This window comes from Eriocheir sinensis, chromosome 8 (assembly GCF_024679095.1).
Source record: "Eriocheir sinensis breed Jianghai 21 chromosome 8, ASM2467909v1, whole genome shotgun sequence".
NCBI lineage: Eukaryota > Metazoa > Arthropoda > Malacostraca > Decapoda > Varunidae > Eriocheir > Eriocheir sinensis.
Genome location: NC_066516.1, coordinates 18,422,447 through 18,445,127, shown reverse-complemented (window position 1 = coordinate 18,445,127; position 22,681 = coordinate 18,422,447). Strand labels below are relative to the sequence as shown.

The window sequence follows — 22,681 nt, the reverse complement described above, 5'->3', positions numbered from 1 at the left end:
AGTGACAAACTTTTGGATGTGGTTGAAACCGCACATCACACCCACACACATCCGGGAGGCGGAACACAACCACCGACTGATACACTGTACCCATTCACTGCTGAATGGGCAGATGGCAGAGATTAATCAAAGGAGCCTGCCCATCCGTCCCCACACTGCCTGGTGTGGCGTCAAGTCTCATACCTTTGATATTGTCCATCGGCTTTGTTTACATACACAGCGGTGGATGAATTTCGGTACGTATAGTTGTGGCGTTAAGTCTCGTCCCACTGATTTGGTTTGTCCCATCCTGATCTGCGCATCGCGAAACCCAATCTTTATTATCACAGTAACTAAGTGAAGCATCTTAGTGCCAAGAAATACAAAGGAGGACCTATAAAGCGATGCAAAGCGGAACAGGACAAAAGAAGTGTTGATATCCTAGTTGTATACGTATATACATAAGTCATCATTTACTTTTATAAAAATATAAATAAACTTGAGTCGGACAGATCCCGACAAGCAGTCGACAAAGGACACGGTACCGTGTTGAAATTCATCCATCCTGTGTATGTAAACAAAGCCTGGACAAACCAAATCAGGGGGACGAGCCCTACCGCCACACCGTGCCTATTGTCGACTGCTTGTCATACAAGGGGTGCAGATTGTCTCATGCATCACATTTACGACATACAAGGGGTGCAGGTTATCTCATTTTTCACATTTACCGATATACAAGTGGTGCAGGTTATCTGATTAATCACATTTACCAACATTGTCCTACCCATCTTTACTTTTATTTTTATAAAAGTAAATGATGACGTATGTTTTGAACTTGAAAAATGTTTGAAATATGAAAGTTTGTTCCTGCACCCCTTGTATGTTGGTAAATGTGATAAATGATATAACCTGCACCCTTGTATGACAAGCAGTCGACAGTAGACACAGTACCGTGCCGAAATTCATCCACCGATGTGTGTATGCAAACAAAGCGTGGTGTGTGAGCGAGACTTGACGCAACACCGGGAATCGAAGTCGGGATCTCTGTTGTGAACCGAGGCCGCAAAAAAAAAAAAAAAACTATACTATTATATCTACTGTGTGTGGAGGGGTGGGTGGGTGGATGTTGCGTATGCGTGTGCTGAATATATGAAAGCTCCCGCTTTTGATATGCTAGAAAAAATGTGAAAGTTTATTAGAATTCACAGGAAATACATATATGCACATTACTAATTTCACATGCTCTTGGACAGATGGACAGATGTTTGACCCTTTATATATACCAGCACGATAGGTTAATTTGGTAAAAAAAAAAAATATCCATATATGAAGCTTTAGAAGTGTGTTATTTCAGTAAGACTCGACTCGACACAATCTTCCAAACACCTATCCCCTATTCTTCGACAACACTCAGCTATCACCATCTTCAACACTAAACATCCTCGGTCTATCCTTTACTCAAAATCTCAACTGGAAACTTCACATCTCCTCTTTCGCTAAATCAGCCTCCTCGAGGTTGGGCGTTCTGTATCGTCTCCGCCAGTTCTTCTCCCCCGCGCAGTTGCTATCCATATACAGGGGCCTTGTCCGCCCTCGTATGGAGTATGCATCTCACGTGTGGGGGGGCTCCACTCACACAGCTCTTCTGGACAGAGTGGAGTCTAAAGCTCTTCGTCTCATCAGCTCTCCTTCTCCTACTGATAGTCTTCTACCTCTTAAATTCCGTCGCGATGTTGCCTCTCTTTCTATCTTCTATCGATATTTCCACGCTGACTGCTCTTCTGAACTTGCTAACTGCATGCCTACCCCCCTCCCGCGGCCCCGCTGCACACGACTTTCTACTCATGCTCATCCCTATACTGTCCAAACCCCTTATGCAAGAGTTAACCAGCATCTTCGCTCATTCATCCCTCACGCCGGTAAACTCAGGAACAATCTTCCTTCATCTGTATTTCCTCCTGCCTACGACTTGAACTCTTTCAAGAGAAGGGTATCAGGACATCTCCTCCCGAAATTGACCTCTCTTTCGGCCACCTCTTTTGATTCTTTTTTAGGAGCAGCGAGTAGCGGGCTTTTTTTTATTATTATTTCCTTTTTTTGTGCCCTTGAGCTGCCTCCTTTGTTTAAAAAAAAAAAAAAAGAGAAATCGGCGTTTCAGATCCTAATAAGTGGTCTAATATCGTAAACCTTTCATTGTATTTATATTTTCTTTTAGTATCTGTGTGTTTGTGTGCATTTGTGCCTGTTTGTTTGTTTGTTTGTTTGTGTGTGTGTAATTCACCACGGCCTGATCACTTGTTGGACTCGTAATCGCTAGCAGGTACCCTCCCGACATGAGAAAGTGCTCTTTATTGTCGATATCTGGGTACTGCCAGGACCTCACACACCACATCTCCCTTGCTCAAGGGGGGACAATAACCACTCCTAGTCAACGGAAAGAATCCCGCCTGAGCGGGCTCGAACCGCCGTCCTGTCAGACCGTGAAGCCTGGCAGCGCAGCGCTCTACCAGTTGTGCCACGGAGTGGTGTGTGTGTGTGTGTGTGTGTGTGTGTGTGTGTGTGTGTGTGGCCCTTCACTGCCCAGGGAGGGGTCAAGGGACTGTACCTGCGGCCGCTTGTGCTGCTGCCACGTCGGCTGTTCGGCACCTGCCACTTATGAGGGCAAGGGGTAAAAGGCCGCGGTAGTTAATGGTGGTAATAGTTTCCCCTGTAAACAGTTGTAGGCGTAGGTGTCAAAACCTAATGGGCAGTGCGTTTCGGAGCCGCTGTTGCAATGGTGGTGGCGGCGGTGGAGGAAAAGTGGTGGTGGTGGTTGTAGGAGTAATAGTAATAATAATAATAAAGAAATAAAAAAATAATCATACTAATGATAAAAATAATAATGATAATAATAATAGTTTAGGTAGTATACACACAAGTAGTAGAATTAGCAGTAATACTAGTATAATAGTAGTAATAGAATATAATTATGAAAAGTATTAATAGTAGAATTGGCAGTAGTATTAATTGTAATATAAATATTAATTTATATTAATTCCAATATTGTTAATAATTAGACAGCAGTAACTGCAGCAGTAGTAGTAGTAGTAGTAGTATCACAGTAGTAACATTAGTAATAGTGGTGTGTGATCGCTGGCGGCGTGGCGTAAGCATGTGGCGGCTGCAAGAGTCTAGGGATTTCCTGCTTGGAGGAAACCTGATACAAACACTGGCCGGGGCGGTGACGGAGGCGCTTGTTCCCCCACTAAGGAGGATGAAAGGAGGGGGAAGTTTTGATCATACATTTTCCTCAAGAACATGCTCTTCATCGTGGTCTAAGAGTGCGGGAGAGAGGCATGAAAGGGAGCATCCATCTTAGCAGGGTTGGGGGCCAGGGCGCGGCAGAGGGTCACGGGCTTAGTGCCAGCATTTTTTTTACTTCTATGGAGATCATGACATTTCCCTATATTTTTCTTTCTTGGGATTTTATTTCAGTTTTGTGTTGTGGTTTCATTATTTTGTTTTTTACATTTTTTTTTGTGGGAGTTTAAATATTCTTTATTTCTTGTTTAATTGATTCTATTTGTGGTATGGAGTCCTACTGCTATATATACATTTACAATAATTCTAGTTAGGGCTTTGCCGTTTATCATTTAATATAATTTATCTTTATATAGTATTCATGACAAATTTCTACTCAATTTTTATTTCCTTCAACAATGCACTTCAGTTGAGCTTCCCTGAATAAGGTGATAAGGTGTCCACCCCCTGCACACACACCCCAACACTCCCTGTGGGAGTAATTATGGGGCTAGGGTCCCTGTGTTGGGCAAGGCAGTTTGATGGTGTCACCAAATTTAGGAAATATATGGTTGTAACTCCCGTCTGTGTTTGCAGCAACCTTGAATATGCTTCTCGTTACTTAGGCACGGGACAAAGCTCATGGGAAGAATGATGGGAGATGGATAGGCCTCGTAGTGTGTTCCTTAACTTTTATCTGCTTTGTTACTCGAGTAAGGTTCTTGAGCCCTATTAACCCTGTTAAGAGGTGGATATTGAATAGTGTTCTTTACTAACTTCGTTCTGAAAGAAAAGTTTTTACGAGGTTGATTGATCTTTATTAGATACAGTCGTGATCAGACAACTGACATACATCATAAGGAAAATCTCTAATTTCTTCGGTACTTCATCATTCTTTACGTGAAAAGTTAATATTTAGCGGGATCTTTACGTCTTCTACTGTGTCTAACGGAGAAGCCGGCGTTCCGTTGCTGTCCCTGGCGTCCGTGGTGCCCTGCTGGGCCGCTGCGGCGTGACGGTGGTGGCGAGCGGCCTGCGTGTGTGCTTCAAGCGGGTGGCTGGAGTCGGCTTCTGGGGCTTGGTGGACCATGCGGATCTAGTGGGCCGAGTTGAATGGGGAGGAACTTTGTTGTGCGGCGGCCTCGGAGACAGCGCCTTAGGGGTCTGGGTGTTAGTTTGTGGCTTTCTTGTTGGCCAGGTGGATGTGACGTCGCCTTTGCCTGATGGTCGCCTGGTTGACTGTGCTGGAGTCACAGTGGTAAGATTGTGTGATCTTGTTGGCCACACGGGACTGGTGGTTGTATTTACTTTCGGCCCCACGGGCCTGGCCGGGGCTGTATACTTTTGCTTAGTTGTTCTTGGTATTTTGCGTGTCTTCTCAGTTGGCCATGCTATGTACAATTTATTGGTCCGCGGCGTGATCCCTGGCCACCGCGTCGTGGGGGAGGGCACCCGTGCGCGTGGGGGGGGCGTGGGGAGTCTGGGGGTGATGGCCGCTGCAGGGACCACTGAGGGATCCGTCAGCCAATTCTGGCCGGACGGTAGATTTGGGGTGAGGCGGGGGGGTCTTGATGGCTTTAGGGATGGCCATACCGCTATTGAGGGCGGCCTGGTAGTTCGGGTTCTGCTGGTGGGCCATGGAGCTGGGGGAGGAATCTTTCGGGATCTGCCAGTGGGCCAGTCGATGATCAGCGGCTCGGGAGTTGTGGTGGTGGTGGAAGGACTGTTGGTGGAGGGGAACGGGGGGTAGTACGGGTATTGGGAGTAATAGGGCGGCCGCGAGTAATAATATGGCGGGTAGAGCGCTGGTTGGGTGGCGTTGGGAAACGGGTAATAATAGTGTGGTGTGTGGTAGTCATGGGCTGGTGGGTAGCCGTGGGGTATGGTGTGTCCTGTCAGGGTGGGGAGGCCGGGGGGCAAAGAGTAGTCTGGGGGTGAGGGGAGGTCATGTGGTGAGATGTAACTAGGAGAAGAGGAGTAGCTGGGGGGTAAGGGGATACTATGTTGTGGAGGGTGTTGGGGGCCGCTTGGGGACAGATCGTAGATATGCTTGTCGGGGGCAACAGGGAAGGTATGAGGTGGATCCGTAGAGCGTGGCGGATGAGAGAGGTAGGGGGAAGGTCGTAGATAGAAAGGGGATTGAGGGGTCTGTGCCGGGTAGTTAAGGGGCGGAGGGGAGGCGACCCAAGGGTAACGTAAGTGGTTGTACAGGGTTTGGGAGCGTGTCTGGGCCGGCCTCACTGCCAGCAGGAATGGCAGCAGCAGGAGCAGCACTTCTAGCAGCACACGGAGTCTCTAAAAAGAAAATCAGTCGCGTAGAATCTATGCTTACTAGAATATAAACAGACCTTACTTAAATAGCATCAGTACTTATTGGAATAAAAATTGTATTCACTAATGCTGAATCACTAAAGTGTTGAACAATTACGTCCTACTTATGTAAAGTAATTTCATACTTATCAATGGATTAATTATTTCTTAAGAGAATACTTAAGTAGATTCAGTTTACTTAAACAAATCAGTTTTTAGTTTAATTCTAGCAGTAACTATGTTTCCGAGTCTTGGATTGCGAGAACTTTATATTTGCACTGAGTGAAGATTAAAAATTGAAGGGTTTGTGCAGTCATGGGGCTGAGGGGAGTCCTCGCTCAAGCTACAGCGGCACTGGGTAATGGGAGACAGAGGGATGGGTTGCAAGCATCATATCATAGACTTCTCTTGTACTTCGGAAACACAGAGGTAAAAATACATTATATAAACATTATAGGAAGAAGTAAAAAAGAGAAAAGTGCTATCAGTTGGGTCGAGGAAAGAGGCGAGCAGGAAGACTAACGGGCGTGCTGATCAAGGAAGAAAACAAGAAAAAAAAAAGGCATCTCCCACTTTGCGTTGACATGTGTTTTGGTTGTTGTAAGCAGGTCAGTATATAGATCGGCCTTCGTTAATACAACTATGACTATCAGGTTTCTCAAAGGACGGATCACGAACAAGTGATAAATCGCTTATTCAGTCTTCATCTCTAGCAGACAGACATATAAACTGTATATGCTGAGTTTGGTGCCACACCGTGTTACCAGGAGCCGAGCCTTGCAACGGGATCGCTAAGATGCTTGCACCGCCGTCACTACGTAAAGCGCCGCCACACTTATTTACCATCAACAGTCAACGCAATGATCAAGTCCCCACAACCGCCTGACTAAATATTAGTTTCCTCCAGAAATCGATATCAGCCTGTAAAAGTTCGCGAGTGGTTACGTTGTGTAACACAAGGCAGGACCCGGAGCTTGTGAGCTCCCCATACTCACGGTTATAAACATGCTGGTGGGAGCACTGCGGGGCTTAGAGCTGTGGGCAGCGGCTCACGCGAGCCTATCGGGAGTCTTTCTCAAGCTAGAGTCAAGCAAGTTCCTGTGGGGGTCACGACGATCCGTGGAGGGCGTGTGGTCGCAGGAGGGATCGCCGCCGCTCTGCCCCTCCCTTTGAAGGCAGTCTTGCGCAGGCGCGTCTCACTATAGCGAGGGAGTGCACGGCGCGACCCGGGGTGTGGGAGACTCAAGGAGGGCCATTTAAAAATAAGATAAATAAATATTACCGATGCATCGGATTTCACACGTCTAACATCCTTTCGTGTAGGCTACTATGTAGGTGGTTCTTTACTGGCTTATATAAAACACTGCGGATTTAAATATTATATTTACCGATCACCAGTAAGCTGTATGTGTCACCCCTTCAATACCGTATCTTCACTGACAATGCATATATATATATATATATATATATATATATATATATATATATATATATATATATATATATATATATATATATATATATATATATATATATTTATCTTTTTTCATATATTTATATTATCTATCTATTATTGTAATAATTAACGTCTTTAAGACTTATAGTACTAAGAAAGTTTTGAAATTATTTCATTAAATATTCATTCGTCGGCCACGAGAAAATCAAAAGCCGTAACGTCCTTCAGACCCCCCAGAGCCCCTGTAGGTTGTTTGTAAACTTGGGAGGTGGCTGCGAGGCAGTTGTGTTGCCGCCTCCACAAGGCCGGCCTGTCGAGGGTGTGCAATTTAAGGTCTATAGAGGTTGTGTAGGCCTATGCCGCGTGGGAACGAAGGCTTGAAAGGCATCTGCTGGTCTGGTGAGTAAAGTTAGTAGTTCTATATGAAACTACTACACCTCTTTCTAGGGACTATTGAGAGGTCGTAACAAAAATAAACATTGTAAGGGCTGACTAGTATTACGTAATTGCACTGCATTCTCACATTTGCAAATCCCTTCACATGCGGCTTGTTGAGGCTAATTTACTACTGAACAGGAGATTTGTGTTTAGATTAACGATCATTACACAATTTCCAGCTTAGAAATACTACTTTTATTATATGCACCGTTAATCACACACACACACACACACACACACACACACACACACTGGTTCTTTCTCGTTCTTTCTATTTCGTTCTCGTCTCTCTCTCTCTCATATATATATATATATATATATATATATATATATATATATATATATATATATATATATATATATATATATATATATATATATATATATATATATATAATATAGTGATAGGGAGGATGTGGTGATGTCAAAGCGTCACATTTACGGAAAGACTGGACGATTCTATATAAGGAGACGGAACCACACGAGTACAGTTCAGGGCCCGTATACTGCAACTAGGAACACACACACACTGCGCTTCATTTCATCGTAATTTACCTTTTCTCAATTTTTACAAGTCGCGTATATTTCGGCCATGCGTTGTCTCGTGTGTACCGCTACAGCTTCAACGATGCCTGAGCTAGCGGTTAAGATATAATTTTTTTCTGACGTTTGAGAAAATAAATAATAAATAATCCTTGTACCTTTTAGTCATCATAGTCAATAAGTTTTGGTAGGAAGTGTTTGAGACCTTAGGTTACTATATACACTTGCTCCAGGGAAGTGAGCTGAATAATACTCTAGCATCAGGCACCCAAGTTGATAAGGTGCTGTCACCATCCCTTAAACTGAATTTCATTATCACATTATAAACTAAGTAGATCAGCGATGGAAACTATGGTGGGTGAAAGCTAATGCTGCTGAACTCCCCTCCCGTCTCTGTGCCGAAACTATTGAAGCGTCTCTTTCTCTCGTCTGCATTTGTTTGTGTTTGTCGTTGTCTGTCTGTCTCTTTATATACTAACCCCTTTATTCCATTTCTGCCTGGCATGTGAAGGTGTAAAGAACAAATTTTGCAGAGGGTTGTGTGAATTTGTGTCGGGCAGCCTGCCGTCCTGGTGCATAGTGCCTTCGGAGCTCCAGACATCTGGGTCCATGATGCCTCAGACCTCTCTGCCTCTCCTCATATAGGCCTTCGTTCTCAAAGGTATTTCAGTGGTATTAAGCTGTTCAAAAGGTATTCAAAAGGTATTAAGAAACTTTCAACCTTGTTTTGAATTTGATTCTCTTACCAGGCATGGGGTTTATAGAAATAGACTAGACCACTGTTTCTATTTATCAATGTCCAATATCTATCAGTTTATTTTATCTAGATCTATTTTATCTATTTGATATCATAACAAGAGCGTGGGCTAATATTGAGTTTATAAAACCCCCGCAAAATTAACGCCTTTATCAACTATTGTTTTCTATAGTCTAGTTAGGCTTTTGTTGATATATCTGCAAGCGAAATTTCTAAATATGCAAAGGGGCGTGAAGGGAAGGACCCATTCCTAGAGGGGGCGTGGTAGTACAAAGTTTAAAAATCACAGGACTAGACAATAGAAGGGACATCTATTAACTAAGAAAAACCTCCCTTTGTTTGATAGTAATGTCTCATTACTGAGGAAGCAAATCATTTTTTCTGAGTAAAAACGTATAGCAACTTGTCGAGGTTAGGTTAAGTTTAGGGAATTTTCAAACACATGATAGGCAGCAAATTATGGCTTAAATCAACAAAGAAAGCCTTCACTTTGTTATATAAAGTCTCATTAGTAAGGAAGCAAATGTGATTTTTCTGAGTCAACATATGGTAATTGTTCGAGGAATTGTTTGGTTAGGTTGGGTTAAATTAAAGTGTCTTCAAACAAATGAATGCCATCAACTCGTGTTAAAAATTAACAAAAAAAAAATCTGTGTTTTATAGGAAGTTTCATTTATAAAGAAGCATTTTCGGAGTAAAGACGTATTCGAATACTTCAAATTCCAACGAATACGAAATGGAGTACATTGCAAGGCTATAATTTGAATGCAAACGGCTGATATTTCTCATACATCCAAGCACGGTAATCGCTCGCCCCCCTCTTTCCGCCCCCCACAAAAATCTTCTAAAATTACAGGCTTTTAGGCCTCAAAAAACTGTGCTAAGTCGAAAATACCTTAAAGACTGTCCGTAGAAAACCCATGAGCATTTGGTGTTAATAAAAATAACATTCGAATGTCCCTTAAATAGTGTATTTTAAGTCTTTCGTACATGCTGTGTGAGACTGCAAAACTTGACAATTAAATCAACTTTAATCATAACATACACTTCCTCTTACAGTATTTGATAAACTCCTCGTCTCCCATTACAGAACAGGTCCTGAAGGTTGAGTGAAGGGCAGCTTGATAATTCTTCTACCGTGTGTAGAGTGTCCATTTCAGCTGATCGACTTTGAAGGGCCGAGACACCAGGCCGGTTCCCATACAACACTTGAAAGAAGAAGTGACACCAGGATTAAGAAGAGCTCCCAAACGATCATCACCCAGTGAGAGTGAAGTAACTGAATGAAAGATATTCTTGAAGAGGAGTTACACATTCTGTACATAAATCTGTTTTATAAGGTACAATAAACATTTCTACGGATTGTTTGATAAAACAATGAAAGTTTCCGTCTAATCTCCGGAGAGTCTTTGAGGTATTTTTGACTTAGTACAGTTTTGTAGGGCATTACACCCTACAAGTTCTGCCCCTTTAAAAATGAACACTAAGAATGCTGGTTATGGATGGATTGAGAAGTGGTTGAATTGACTGCTCGAATAACGTTGGTATGAGAGAAAATGAAGAAAAACCTTGAGAGGGGTATATGAGAGCAGGTTTAAGGATGACAGTCAAAAGCAAGCTATCTGTGAACTGGTCAGTGGAGTGGGTGTGCTAAGTAAGAGTTAATGCTGTGAGTATGCCTTTGTTCATTTTAATTTATGAGGAGTGTTACCCAATCTCTGCCTAATTGGGTAACACTCCTCAAATTAAAATGGGGGTTCCTTGCCATATTAATTTCTTGTTCTAAAACCGACTTCCTAGCAAAACATCTATTAGTACAGTCGTGGTCAATAATTACCTGTCCTTCAGTACCCTGTTCCTTACTTCCTTCTCGACTGAGGGGCCTAAGACTACTCAAATACTGTCCTGATGACCAACTATCAACCTGGACTCCAGTGAAGCTCTCTAGAAAGGAGCAAAGATGAGTTATGGAGGGCAGCATGATTTACACAGATATTCACACCACGCAGACCCTAAGGTCCAGATTAGGTGGTCAGCTAAAGGGAAGTAGAATCATATTAAATTTATTGTCACCGAGGAAGTGTCGATGGAGCTGGTTTTAAAATGAATTAATCGTATTGCACTGGACCACTGAAGGAGGGAGTTTATTCCATTCTTGCACTACAACTTGCCTGCAAGCCCCATTAAGAAAGCCTATCAGTGCCATTGGGTGAACATACAAAAAGGTGGCTGCACAGTGGGTAGCAACTGCGCCTGAATGACAGATTTTTAATGTGATAATTACATGTTATTAAGTCATATTTCTCATGTATAAGAAACATCCCTCATATATATCTTTTCTAGAACATAGGGGCGTGTGCAGGGAAACAGTAGAAATGGCTTATATTAGAGGTGCATGTGGTGTCAGGATGGAATGGAAAAAGCAGTGAAAGTATGTACGAGAGAGTTGGTATGGATGTAACAGGAACGGATGTGGATTGTGAGTGGTTGAACGGTTCAAGTGTGGTGCTCTAGGATAGTTAAGATAGCAGTGTAATGAGACTGAATAAAGATGACATTATGAGGGGTATACGAGGGCAGGATTGAGGGAGGCTGTCAAAATGAGGCCATCTGTGAAGTGTATGAATAGAGTGGAAGAGGAGCAAGTCGTTGGGGGATTGGGTGTGCTGAGAGGGAGTGCCAGAACAAGGAAAATTGAAAATGCATATGTTATGGCCACCTCCTCGTGGGGATGCTGTGAATATGCCTTTGTTCATTTTATGACTGATTTGAGGAGTGTCGCCCATTTATGAAGCGTGATAAGGATACCAACATAGGAAATCCTGTGGCTCAATTTCAGTAAAATAGAAAAAGTGAATGTACTTATATCATTTCTATGGAAGATTAATAAATTAGATTATATTGAAAAAACAACTGGTCTTGGAGACAACTTTTGCAATGTCTAAAATAGGAGGGTAGACGATATCAAGAAAGGTTTAAGATTACTGCAACAGCCTGCCCTAAAGACTCCATAAAACAACAGGAATGCATAAGGTACCTACGTGTATCTGCTGCCTACCTGCCGTCCAGTCACCATGCAGCTGAATATCGACTAGTCTATCTTGAGAAGTCTTCGTTTCTGCCGAGATCTCTGGATTCCCTGTAACATATGGGGCAAGATTAAAAACATTGGATTTAAAAAAGTTTTAAGTGTCAGTGATTTTCTAGCCTAATATAAATCAGTGCAGTCGTGCTCATTAAATATTAACTATCCTTCGATATCCTGTTCCTTAGGCTGACTTTTATGCGTGGTTAGTCACAGTGGAGCAAGAAAGGGCAGGGAAAGGAAACTATCTTAATCGATTCTTTACTTTCTGCAGCAACTGCCATGTTTTTAACCTGCCATAACTAATTTTAACTGTCAATATTGAATATTCTGCTTATCGAACCAAACTTCTGATTACCCGAATGTCATTCTCCGTTTATTGGTAAATCGTCTACAATGACCTACTATTGGGAAAGTAGGAAAGTTTCGTTTAGTCGGCACAACATCTGTGGTCATATGCCGGAGAGAGACTGAAGGGGAAGGAATTATAAGAGAAAGGAACAGATCTCATGAGACGGGACACAACCCCCGATTAATACCTGGTACCCATTCACTGCTGGGTGGACAGGGGCGTAGGGTATCGGAAAAGCCGCCCAAATTTTTCCACTCCGCCCGAGAATCGAACCCGGGGTCTCTCGGTTGTGAGCTGAGTGTGCTAACCACTGCACCACGAAGGCCCCTGACCTACTATTGGGGATATTACGAAAATTCCGCACTTGAGAGGAGTATGAAAATTGATTTGCCCAAAGGTAAGGATAGTCAGAAACAAATGAATTCTCTAATGCGGCGATCAGGAAAAAGGGTTCGCTACGCCGACACAACAAAATGAAGTTGAGAAAAGCCAACAATACCTCGCCTTAAGTGTTGTACTTCCAGTCTCCTAATTTCGGTTGCAAGAACTGTAGTGATTATCCTGCCGTCCAGCCGCAGCAGAACACGAGTAACTTGTTAAAGGAGCTCTCGTCTCGGCAACTTTGGTAAACTGAGAATCTTGATGAATAAGTTGAGTAACGACACCAACTTGTCTAGCCCCGGACTCACGGACGATGACGTGCGAGTGTCCGCACTGCCGACGCTGGTAAGCAAGCTCGAGGGTTGAGGCGGGCAGGAATTCAACTCCCCAAACCACTGCTCGAACGAGCGAGTGATCCCCGCCTTGTGGATAGCTGGGGAATCAGATGGTCGTTAAGAAGTGGCCTAAGACGGGACTTTCAATGTTTCAACGCACCACAAGGCATACTGGCATTATATCAACGTACGTGTCAGGCCAATTTATGCTAAATTAATTTGTAACAATTTAATGATTTAAAGAAATAGTTGAAACATTGTAATTGATAAAAAACAAGTGTGATTAAACAGCCAATTCAACTACGCAAATAGTGTAATAGTCAATACATTAATTCCAACAGTACTGCACTTGAAAAAGCACCTTTACAGAGTCACTATCAGCCCAATGGTATGAAATAAATTGATTTTATATGATAGAAGTTTCCCTGGGAATTAAAAGGAATTATAGGCAAATGAATATGACCAGAACTTCGCATTTCAATCCTCTTCACTCCATCCCTATTCCATCATGATCACTCGTCCCTCCACCCACCTCCTCCGTCTCAGCCCCTCGTAGTACTCCAGACCACTGTGACGGCCCACACAGTTCGTGCTTGAGCAAGTCGATTCCTATTGTGATGTATACTTTGAATGGGAAGGGGCCTGCATGGTGAGTTGCCCGGAGAAACCCCCGGGTTTGGCGTCGGAGGGTGGGCGAGGCTATGCACCCCCCGGGGTTTGACCTCACTGACTGATTGATTGATTGATCATGAACTTTGCTCTCTTCCCCTCAACCTTTCCCCTGCTTCTCTTTCCTCTCCCTGATCTGGAATGGTTGGAAAAAGCCCTGCAACCCCCCCCCCCCTCCCGAATCGCCCACCAGCATTCTGCAGCCAAATTTACAAATGTGATCTTTAATTATTAATGATATATGATCCCCTACTGCCAATCATGAGCGTACGAAGTTTATTGAGCATGTCTCTGTTCTTTTAAATAGTAAAAACATCTGCAAATCTCTCTGACGTCGTTAGTTTTACACAAAATACATACCGTATGCACCGAAGGAAAAGTTTGACTAATTCGACAGACTGTGAAAGGACTCGCTTAGTGTTAACAAGTGATGCTTACTGGTGATGTGGGCTGCAAGAGGTGGCCTCTGATGTGATGAGGATGTCGGTTACTTTCTGCATCTTCTTCCAAGGCCATCGCTATGACTGCAGCATCAGTCACAAGCCGTGTCTCCTTACAATCGCCGCTGCATGCTCCATGGTCACCCACTGGCTGTGACAATAATACATGGTTACGCAAGTTGGCCACAACTAAGATAGAAAGGAAACCTAAAAATCTGCATTAAAAAACAAACAAAACATGGACAATAGAAACACAATGGCCGAGGGTTTAGGAGGATGGTCAGGCCTGGATTAAGTGCAATGAAGTAAGCAAATTAGTATAAACATGTAAACTTTGTAAATATAAAAAAATGATGGATGGTTAAGTGACGGCCTGGCTACTCTTCTGGCAAGTGATTATATATTTCCTTGTCAAATTTTAATCTTCAATGCGGCGGGGCAGGAGGGGGAGCTGATACGAGTTAGATGGTTACTTGTTTAGGGGGGGATGGCGTTCATTACTGTATCACAAAAATATATTCTTCTGATACGTTATTTTAAATTTTAAGATGATCACTTTTCATTTATTTCTTAGCTGGTTGACAGAATGAAGTGCAAGTGGGAGGGGGATGCTCTTCAAGCGTGACAATAATTTTTTCTTTCACCTTAACAAGTTAGTATAGTTTTATCCCTTATATTTCTCCCTTAAAAGGTGATGAACGTGGACATGGTGCCGCAAGCGATAAAATTTTAACTTATGAAGCGATCTCTGCTCGCGCATATGTTGCTCTTCTGCTGGACGAGACATCGGCTCGGAACAAGCTGGCCAGTCACTTTCATCTCCTTCCTAGTGATAAAAATTTACCATTAAGGGCTATATTACGTCACTTTACTTTAAAACCGTATTGGTAGTTATTGCCATTCTTCTGGTAGTGGTTGCAACACCTAATTTAGCACAAAAACTCGATATTTCAATGATTTCCTGCAAAGGGTCAGTTTTTTTTTTCCCTGCGTCGGGGCCACCTTCACACAGCTTCATGCTATGGAATGATGTCACACGCTTGTTACTCTGGTGGAATGAGTTTGGGAATCAAATTCACAACAAAATATTCTCAAACGAGCTTGCACATATTGCGGCGCCTCAAACTACGGAATGTAACATAAGAATATCATGAAGCTGTTCCAAGGGTTGATACGTGGCTACTTCTGGATACGAATGAAGGGTAGGTAGTTATAATTTCTTGTGTAGATTGTGAGGGCATGGGAGAGTTGATTGGTATACGTTCTGGTCTAGGAATACCACAAAAGGCAGTTGATATAATTATGTAGTTAGCTTACCTCGAGTGCTCACATCAAGACGCCGCCGTTGCCACTCCGCCTTTGCTAGCAGGGGCGGCCACAAGGCAGCGAGGCGGCGGCGCTACGGTCATTTGATTCATTAACAACTCTTAGTTTCATATCGCACACTTAATCACATTTCTTGCCATCTAATGTTTTGGATGGGAATATTACGAGTGTTATGGAGATTTCCTGCGTGTGGCCATGATTTGAAAATGGCTTCGGAGTCCGTTGAAAGAATTTTGGTTGGAATTGATTCACTCTATTCGAGTAGCTTACTAAAACTTCTGCCTCACAAGTTGCGGGCGCGCCACGGTCGAGTCTTTTGATGCATTAACAATCTTTAGTTTCATGTAGCAATGTCAATCACATCTTTTGCCGTCTAGTATTCTGGATCGGAATATTGCAAGCGTTACCGTGACATTCTGTATACGTGCTTGGTTTGAAAATGGCCGAGGAGTCCGTTGAATGGATCTTTGGTTCACTCTATTCGAGCAACTTACCTTATAACACTTCTACTTCACCAGTTAGTTCGTGTGTCCATTTCAACGCTTCATTTTTCACTCGGGGAATCCGGATAATTATTTTTCTTAGGATTTTTTGCCAATGATTGATTACTAGAGCAGACTGACGCAAGACAAACGACACACTGATCAATTTTGCCATTGGCCATTTTCATGAAAAGGGTGACATTCTGAAGCTGGACAGCCCCACTGTCAACACAATGTGGTTCACAGAGGGTTTCATAAGATTAAAGTTTACTTATTACGACTTAGCTTGCAAAATGTGTGAATAATAGAATAAATCTTAATAACCTCGATAGCGCAGCAATAGCCTCGATGGCGCAGTAGGCAGCGCGTGAGTCTCATAATCTCAAGGTCGTGAGTTCGATCCTCACTCGGGGCAGGGTTATTTTTAAAGGAGCTGCCTCGTACAGGCCTACCGGCCTCTTGCAGACTCCTGCGTTCTTATGTTCTTGTGTTGGAATTAAGATTAAGTCTTAGCCATTCCTTACATTACCTCTTTATAACTTTGATATTTTAATTCTAATTCATTGTTGTTTCTGTGGCTTCGACATGGAACAGGCAGTCCTTAGGCCGTCAACCTCTTTGGGAAGTTAAAGCCAACTGGGAATTGGTGAGCTGCTCACATTCCTTTAGAGGTGGCCAGAACTTTTCCTCGTTTGGACATTTTCAATATCATAAAAATCTTAAGGAATGTAAAAGCATCTTCATATGCGGAGAGGATCGGTCTCGGATGCTCAACTTTTAGTACATGGTCACTCAGTAAAATCAAATAAATACCAACTTGGTAATACCCCTGATATAAAGACTAGAGGATAACACACACACACACACACACACACACACACACACACACACACACACACACACGATAGTGAAATTTAACGTGTCATTTTTTTCAGTAAAACTAATTCGTTACATCAATTTTTTTCAACTTCGTTTAAAACCATTTAAAACCCCTTCCCGGGTGCAGGGCAGATGTATGTATTACCAAAAAAAAAAATCGTCTCTGTATAGACGCTGTCGACTTTCATCCATACGTGTATATACAGATTCCCCGCAAGTGGGCATTCCAGATTGACGTCTTTTATAGACTGCCGCAAAACTGAACAAACATTTGAATCTATATATAGATGTTATTTAAGTTTGATTGGTTATATGTATATTGATATATTTATATGAAAGTTTAGATTCTGTATCAGTGTAATCACTGACAGTAGATGAGTCAGAATCATCAAAATCATCCAAAAAATCAGCACCTATATCCTCAGCTACCAAAGAAGTCATTTCTTCCGTCTTAAGAGGTCTCTTTCTCCTTGACATGATAGACTAATAAAATAAAATAGGAAAAAAAATGCATAAATTCCCAGTGTTAGCTGATGTGCATAGCACATCCGCCACCGACAAAGCACAAGCGGTGAGTGACTGTCCTTGAGAGGCAATGTCGGTAAGTGTCAGGGGGTTTGAGATGCCAAATAACGATTTATTTTGTTATATTAGGCCACACAGTGACATCCACCGGCCTGATCGTTAAACATAAGAACATAAGAACATAAGAACGCAGGAGTCTGCAAGAGGCCGGTAGGCCTGTACATGTACATGGTTTTGTCAACGACAAAACCATGAAAGTTAAAACAGCCCTCACATCTCTAAACAGATTCTGGCACTTCACAGAGCGGCTCAAACTGTATCTGGTAAAGACTAAGATACTTCCTATACTAGACTACTCACCCACCCCGACGCACATGGCTTCTCACACCAAGATGTTACAGCTTCAGAGGCTGCAGAACAAAGCGCTGAGATTTGCCACCGGACAGAAATACCCGTATACGGAAAACACAGCAGCGCAACACAGCAGACTCGTTGTACAACTAATCAGCACAAGGCTACGGGACGTCGACGGAAAGATATGGGAGAAACTAGACCAGCAAGACGACGTGAACTACACCCACATCAAGGAGCTTGACGGCAGCACGAACTTGGTCCATCCCTGGTTTCCGCGCAGCTTGAAGTCACTACGAGAACAACCGCCCACACATCACTTCACACAAGTGAAGCCATAGCTTAGCTTAGCTCTCTACACACAAACAATTCAACCCCCCCCCCCCCCAGCACGCCGGGGGTATACAAATAAGGTGCCCGATAAACAATAACTACACCAGAACAACTAACGAACCTACACCATACAACTGTTCACTCCTACTGTCTTTCCTATTCCCCACCTGCACCTTCACCACTAACCCACTTCCTCCTCGTACTATACCTTTGATTAAAAAGAGAGAGAGAGAGAGACCTGTATATGTAGATGCTTTTACATTCCAGTTTACTTAAGTGACCCTTTCCACAGAAAAGCTGGTGCGGACCGCAATGCTAAATGATGAGCACTCTCTCTCTCTCTCTCTCTCTCTCTCTTATCATTATCATCATCATCATCATCATAAGAAGCCTATAGCATTTCCCTGAAGGACATAGGCCTCCCCCAAGAGTTTCAGTTCGTCTATGTCTTGAGCCTTTAGTTTCCAGTTTGGATGTGAAGGTGCCGTATACTCTTAGCTTTCATCACCCCCCCCCCTCCCCCCCTGTTGCGTGGCCTTCCCTCGGGTCGGCGTGTGTCAGTTCTTTCCCAGTCTGTTACTCTTTTTATTTGTCTGTTGTCCTCTCTCCTACATGTGTATCATGACCATCGCCATTTCTTGATTCTTATTGTCTCTCTTAGGTCGTCTTCCTTTCTTTTCTCTCTTATTCATTTGCGGGTTTCTGATTCCTAACATTTATCGTTCCATTCCTCTTTGGGCATTTCCCACTAAAGAGTCGAGTACATTATTGTTTATTATTATTATTATTATTATTATTATTTTATTTCTATTTTCTTCTTCTTCTTCTTCTTCTTCTTCTTCTTCTTCTTATTATTATTATTTTATTTTATTTTATTTTATTTTTATTTTCTTCTTCTTCTTCTTCTTCTGCTTCTGCTTCTGCTTCTTCTTCTTCTTCTTCTTCTTCTTCTTATTATTATTATTATTATTATCATCACTATCATATTCAACACTACTATTATATCATTACCATAATATCTATTTTCAAAACTCATGCCTAAATCAAAGAAAGCCATCTAAGGGAAGCCTTTAGAAAAAGTTAATGAATATGTATCCTTAAAGCAACTGATTTAAACCAATCTCTCATTCGAACCAGAGATAAGAAGGCGTGCAAGGTTGGCTGGAGTGTTTGCAGAAGACTTGCTAATGTGCTGAGAGGCTCTGTTGTTGTTGAACATCTTGTCAACTAAACTTTGTAAATTTTTCAGGAACTTAAGTATTCTTTTTCTGCGAGGAGCTTCTTCCGGACCTTTGACCGTTTAGTTACGCCAATGCCGGTCTCATTTATCATAAGAGTACCACGATGCAATGCTTGAAGTGAAAAACTAAGCAAGTACAATGCCCAATTTTACTATTTTATCCTCCTTTTCCTTGCACTTTCTTAACTTGTTAAATTATTCTTAAGTTAAACGTACACTAAATTTTCGGGAAACTTGCAATTAAAACGGCGCACATACGTTCATTTCCTTAATACATATCCAACTTTTCTGATGATTATATTCAAATGCTTAATTGTGCTAATCCTCTGTTACTGCAAGCTGTGATTTGAGTTGCTTTTATCTACTTAATTTGCTCCCGTTAGCAATGGGTTATTTTCCAGTTGCGGATTTTAAATTTTTTTTATATTCACCCCATGAAGCCCGTAGGCTTTATTGATGGGACCTGGTGGTGTTTGGCCCAAGCACGTTAGTAGCGCAGACAAGTAATGTATACTTAAAATAATATACATAATACAAAGAATACAAATCTTATTTTACATACTTGTTGGATGCAATTTAATTGTAACGATGCTATGATGATTTAAGAGACAGCCACGGGAGAAGTGGAAGCTCCTGGTTGAAATATCCGAAAAATAATTAAATGCTAAGAATGCGAGTATGGCAAGGGACTTACAAGTATCCCTGCACTCAGTTGCCTCATATTTTTCTTCATTGTGAAAGGTAGAAAAAGAAAGGAACGTATTAAACGCCCACACTCCGCTCATTATTCCCGAATTTTCCTTAATCGGAGGTATAAAGGAAAACTCGGGAGCTTGCCGGCGACACACTCCCCGCGGCGACATGGCAGGATATACATACACTAAACCCTCCCTCGGCTATCAGGGCGATGTAGTCAACCAACTCTCACATTCTGGCGGTCGTTTCTGGCCTGTGATGGAAGATGAGCAGGCAGGACCCAGCCTTGTGACGGCCCTCCCGCAGCCGCCAGAGGGGGCAATGGGCCTCGAGTTGGCTTTCGCTTCAAGCTATCACCCTGAGCCATCCCATCTACCTCCCAGCCATCCACCGACTACATTTAAAAACGGAAATAGGAGAGTTGCCGGCATGGCTTTGGATCAAGATGACCCCGTCATGGCTAAAAGGGTTCAGAAGGCTTACGATTCATTCTGCAATCGAATTAAGAAGAAGAAGAAGGAGGAAAAGCTCATGGCAGAATTGGAACATATAAACAGTGAGACGAAAACTCTGGAACGCGAGAAAAGACAGCTGATGGAGAACATATCGATTCTACAGGAGGCAGAGGACAGCTATGGTCTCAATGCCCAGGGCTTTCAAGTGTTATGTTCTCTTGTACAAAACAACGGCTTCCGCTAAAATCCAAGCAGGTCTTTCATCTCTCACATTACTGGAACCGATCCGCTTCTACACAAGATGAAGGTGCCTGCGTCTCCAAGCGCTTTACATGAGAAGATCAGGCCGTCCCTGCTGCCACCAACGCGACCACCAACCCAGTAAGCAACAAACAACTGGTAAGAACTTCAACATGTTGACGGAATGGCGGAGTTGAAGTGCTTAATCTAAACTGTATTAGTTAGAAAAAAATATGGTGATATCATATTCGACCACTTCTCACGTCCTTGCAGATAATTCATCAATCAAAGTGTATATTTTTTCTCCCGTTGCTACTCGTATGTATTTATATGCTAAGAACAGACTCCCAGCAATATTTAACGATGTAAACGCAATTAATGACCAGGCTCATTCCTATTCTACATCTTCCGAAAATGAGGACATTTTTTATACGGAACTATTTACAGTTAAGTGTTCCATACAATTTTTCTCCTGGATTATAACAAAAGATCAAAGACTTTTTTGCTAGATTATGAGTGAATGTATTTTCTAATTGATGCAGTTTTTAAAATGACTTTGGTGTTGCTTACCTGTGTAGAATGTATTGATATGTACGTATGTGAGTTACCTAGGAATGTATGCACTTCTTCATATACATGTCTTTTTTTTACTTTTTTTATTCCAACTGCACAGCCTTCTAGCAACCTTATTATGCACAAAAGTTTTGAAGGACAAATAATACTTTTCATAAGGCACAAAATAATAATTGTCACCAGAGGGGTAGCCAGGAATAATTTTATCGTTTTACATGTTTCCCTAGTTTTACAATCCCTCAAACCTTGAAAGCTGACTTTTTCATGTCGATTAATAAATTGGTTATGGATGCTTTTATTAATGTATTATTCCCATACACATATCGACACATTTTTCCAGGAATGATGTGTGTGCGTGTGCGTGTGTGTGTGGCTGTGTGTGTGTGTGTGTGTGTGTGTGTGTGTGTGTGTGTGTGTGTGTGTGTGTGTGTGTGGTGTGTGTATGTGTGTGTGTGTGTGGCGCCACTATAAACACTTGCCTGCGCCACATCGGGGTGGGGCCGACCATCAGGTAGAGAGCCTACCGGCGCCATAGGCGAATATATATATATATATATATATATATATATATATATAAATATAAATATATATATATATATATATATATATATATATATATATATGTATTGTATTTTATCACATTAATTCTATTGATAAGAACAATAAGCAGTCTGACTCGGCGGGCAAACAAGAAAAAAGCGGTCTTCTTTAAGAAGTCCTGCTGTAGTCTTGCCATCGAGTAGACAATTAGGAACGTCGGTTGAGTCGAAGTTCCGGGGACGTCGAAAACGTGCCTATTGTTGATTGGATTCTGTTTTCATCTTAGGCGCAGAGAACGATCACTTCGCCCAGGAGGATGTCACGCGATTAAATGCAGCACTATTTGAGTATCTTCCATCTATTTTTTTCAAGTTCACATTTTAATGAGTAGGGCAATTGGATTGAAAAAATCAATATAACAAAAAATAGGCCTTAGTAAACACTAATTTGACATTTATGCTGAGACTTGCACCTAACTCAGTCCTAAATCCGATCCTTAGAACACATTGGTACCTTTAACTGAGGCTGCGTCATCTCAGTGATAACAGCGGAAGGGTGACGGCAATGTTGGTGGCAACGCCCTTGAGCCTGCGGTGAGTGATGACACATTACCCCGGGGCACAGGGCAAGTGCAACAGAAACACGCCAGTCCTCGTCGACAGACAGACTTGATCGGGTCGGTTGACGTCAGCCGATAGAGTCGGTCAGTCGGCACCCTGCTACGGGCCGCCATTGGCAAAGGCCTGTGCTTCTCCTTATAGGGAGGGAGCAATCTTTGAACAACAAAATCAAGTGCAACATTCATGTTGCTACAGCTTACCTTCTCTAGGCCACTCTACTCTATTTAGGAGCAGAAAGTAGCGGGCTTATTTTTTTTCATTATTGTTTTCTTTTTTCTTTTTTTACGCCCTTGCACTGTCTCCTCTGGTGTTAAAAAAAAAAAAAAATTTACCCAGCCCAAAAGGAACCAGCCCCAAAAGGGTGGGCCGCGCTCCGACTGCTTAGGCTGGGTTTCGA

General features: G+C 42.4%; 1 protein-coding gene and 1 non-coding gene across 2 annotated transcripts; one reads left to right on the top strand and one right to left on the bottom strand.

Annotated features, from left to right (window-relative positions):
- Nucleotides 1–3,764: 3,764 nt before the first annotated feature.
- Nucleotides 3,765–14,100, bottom strand: LOC126995350 (mucin-2-like). Its single transcript, XM_050854828.1, has 5 exons — nt 14,023–14,100; nt 12,699–12,795; nt 11,821–11,901; nt 10,600–10,706; nt 3,765–5,553 (listed from the first exon to the last, which is right to left on the bottom strand). Exons 1-5 carry the CDS (start codon nt 14,098–14,100, stop codon nt 4,204–4,206), a joined length of 1,713 nt encoding a protein of 570 aa, XP_050710785.1. The 3' UTR covers nt 3,765–4,203.
- Nucleotides 14,101–16,174: 2,074 nt separating this feature from the next.
- On the top strand, nt 16,175–16,247 carry Trnam-cau (transfer RNA methionine (anticodon CAU)). Its single transcript has one exon. It is a non-coding gene; the product is annotated as a tRNA-Met (tRNA).
- The last annotated feature ends 6,434 nt before the right edge of the window (nt 16,248–22,681 follow it).

Coding starts and splice junctions, on each gene's coding strand:
- LOC126995350 (XM_050854828.1), bottom strand. CDS start 14,100: ATGGCCTTGGAAGAAGATGCAGAAAGTAACCGACATCCTCATCACATC. Junction 10,707..11,820: donor GCATGGTGACTGGACGGCAG/GTAGGCAGCAGA, acceptor GCTCCTTTCTAG/AGAGCTTCACTGGAGTCCAG. Junction 5,554..10,599: donor AACAGGGTACTGAAGGACAG/GTAATTATTGAC, acceptor TTTTCTTTTTAG/AGACTCCGTGTGCTGCTAGA.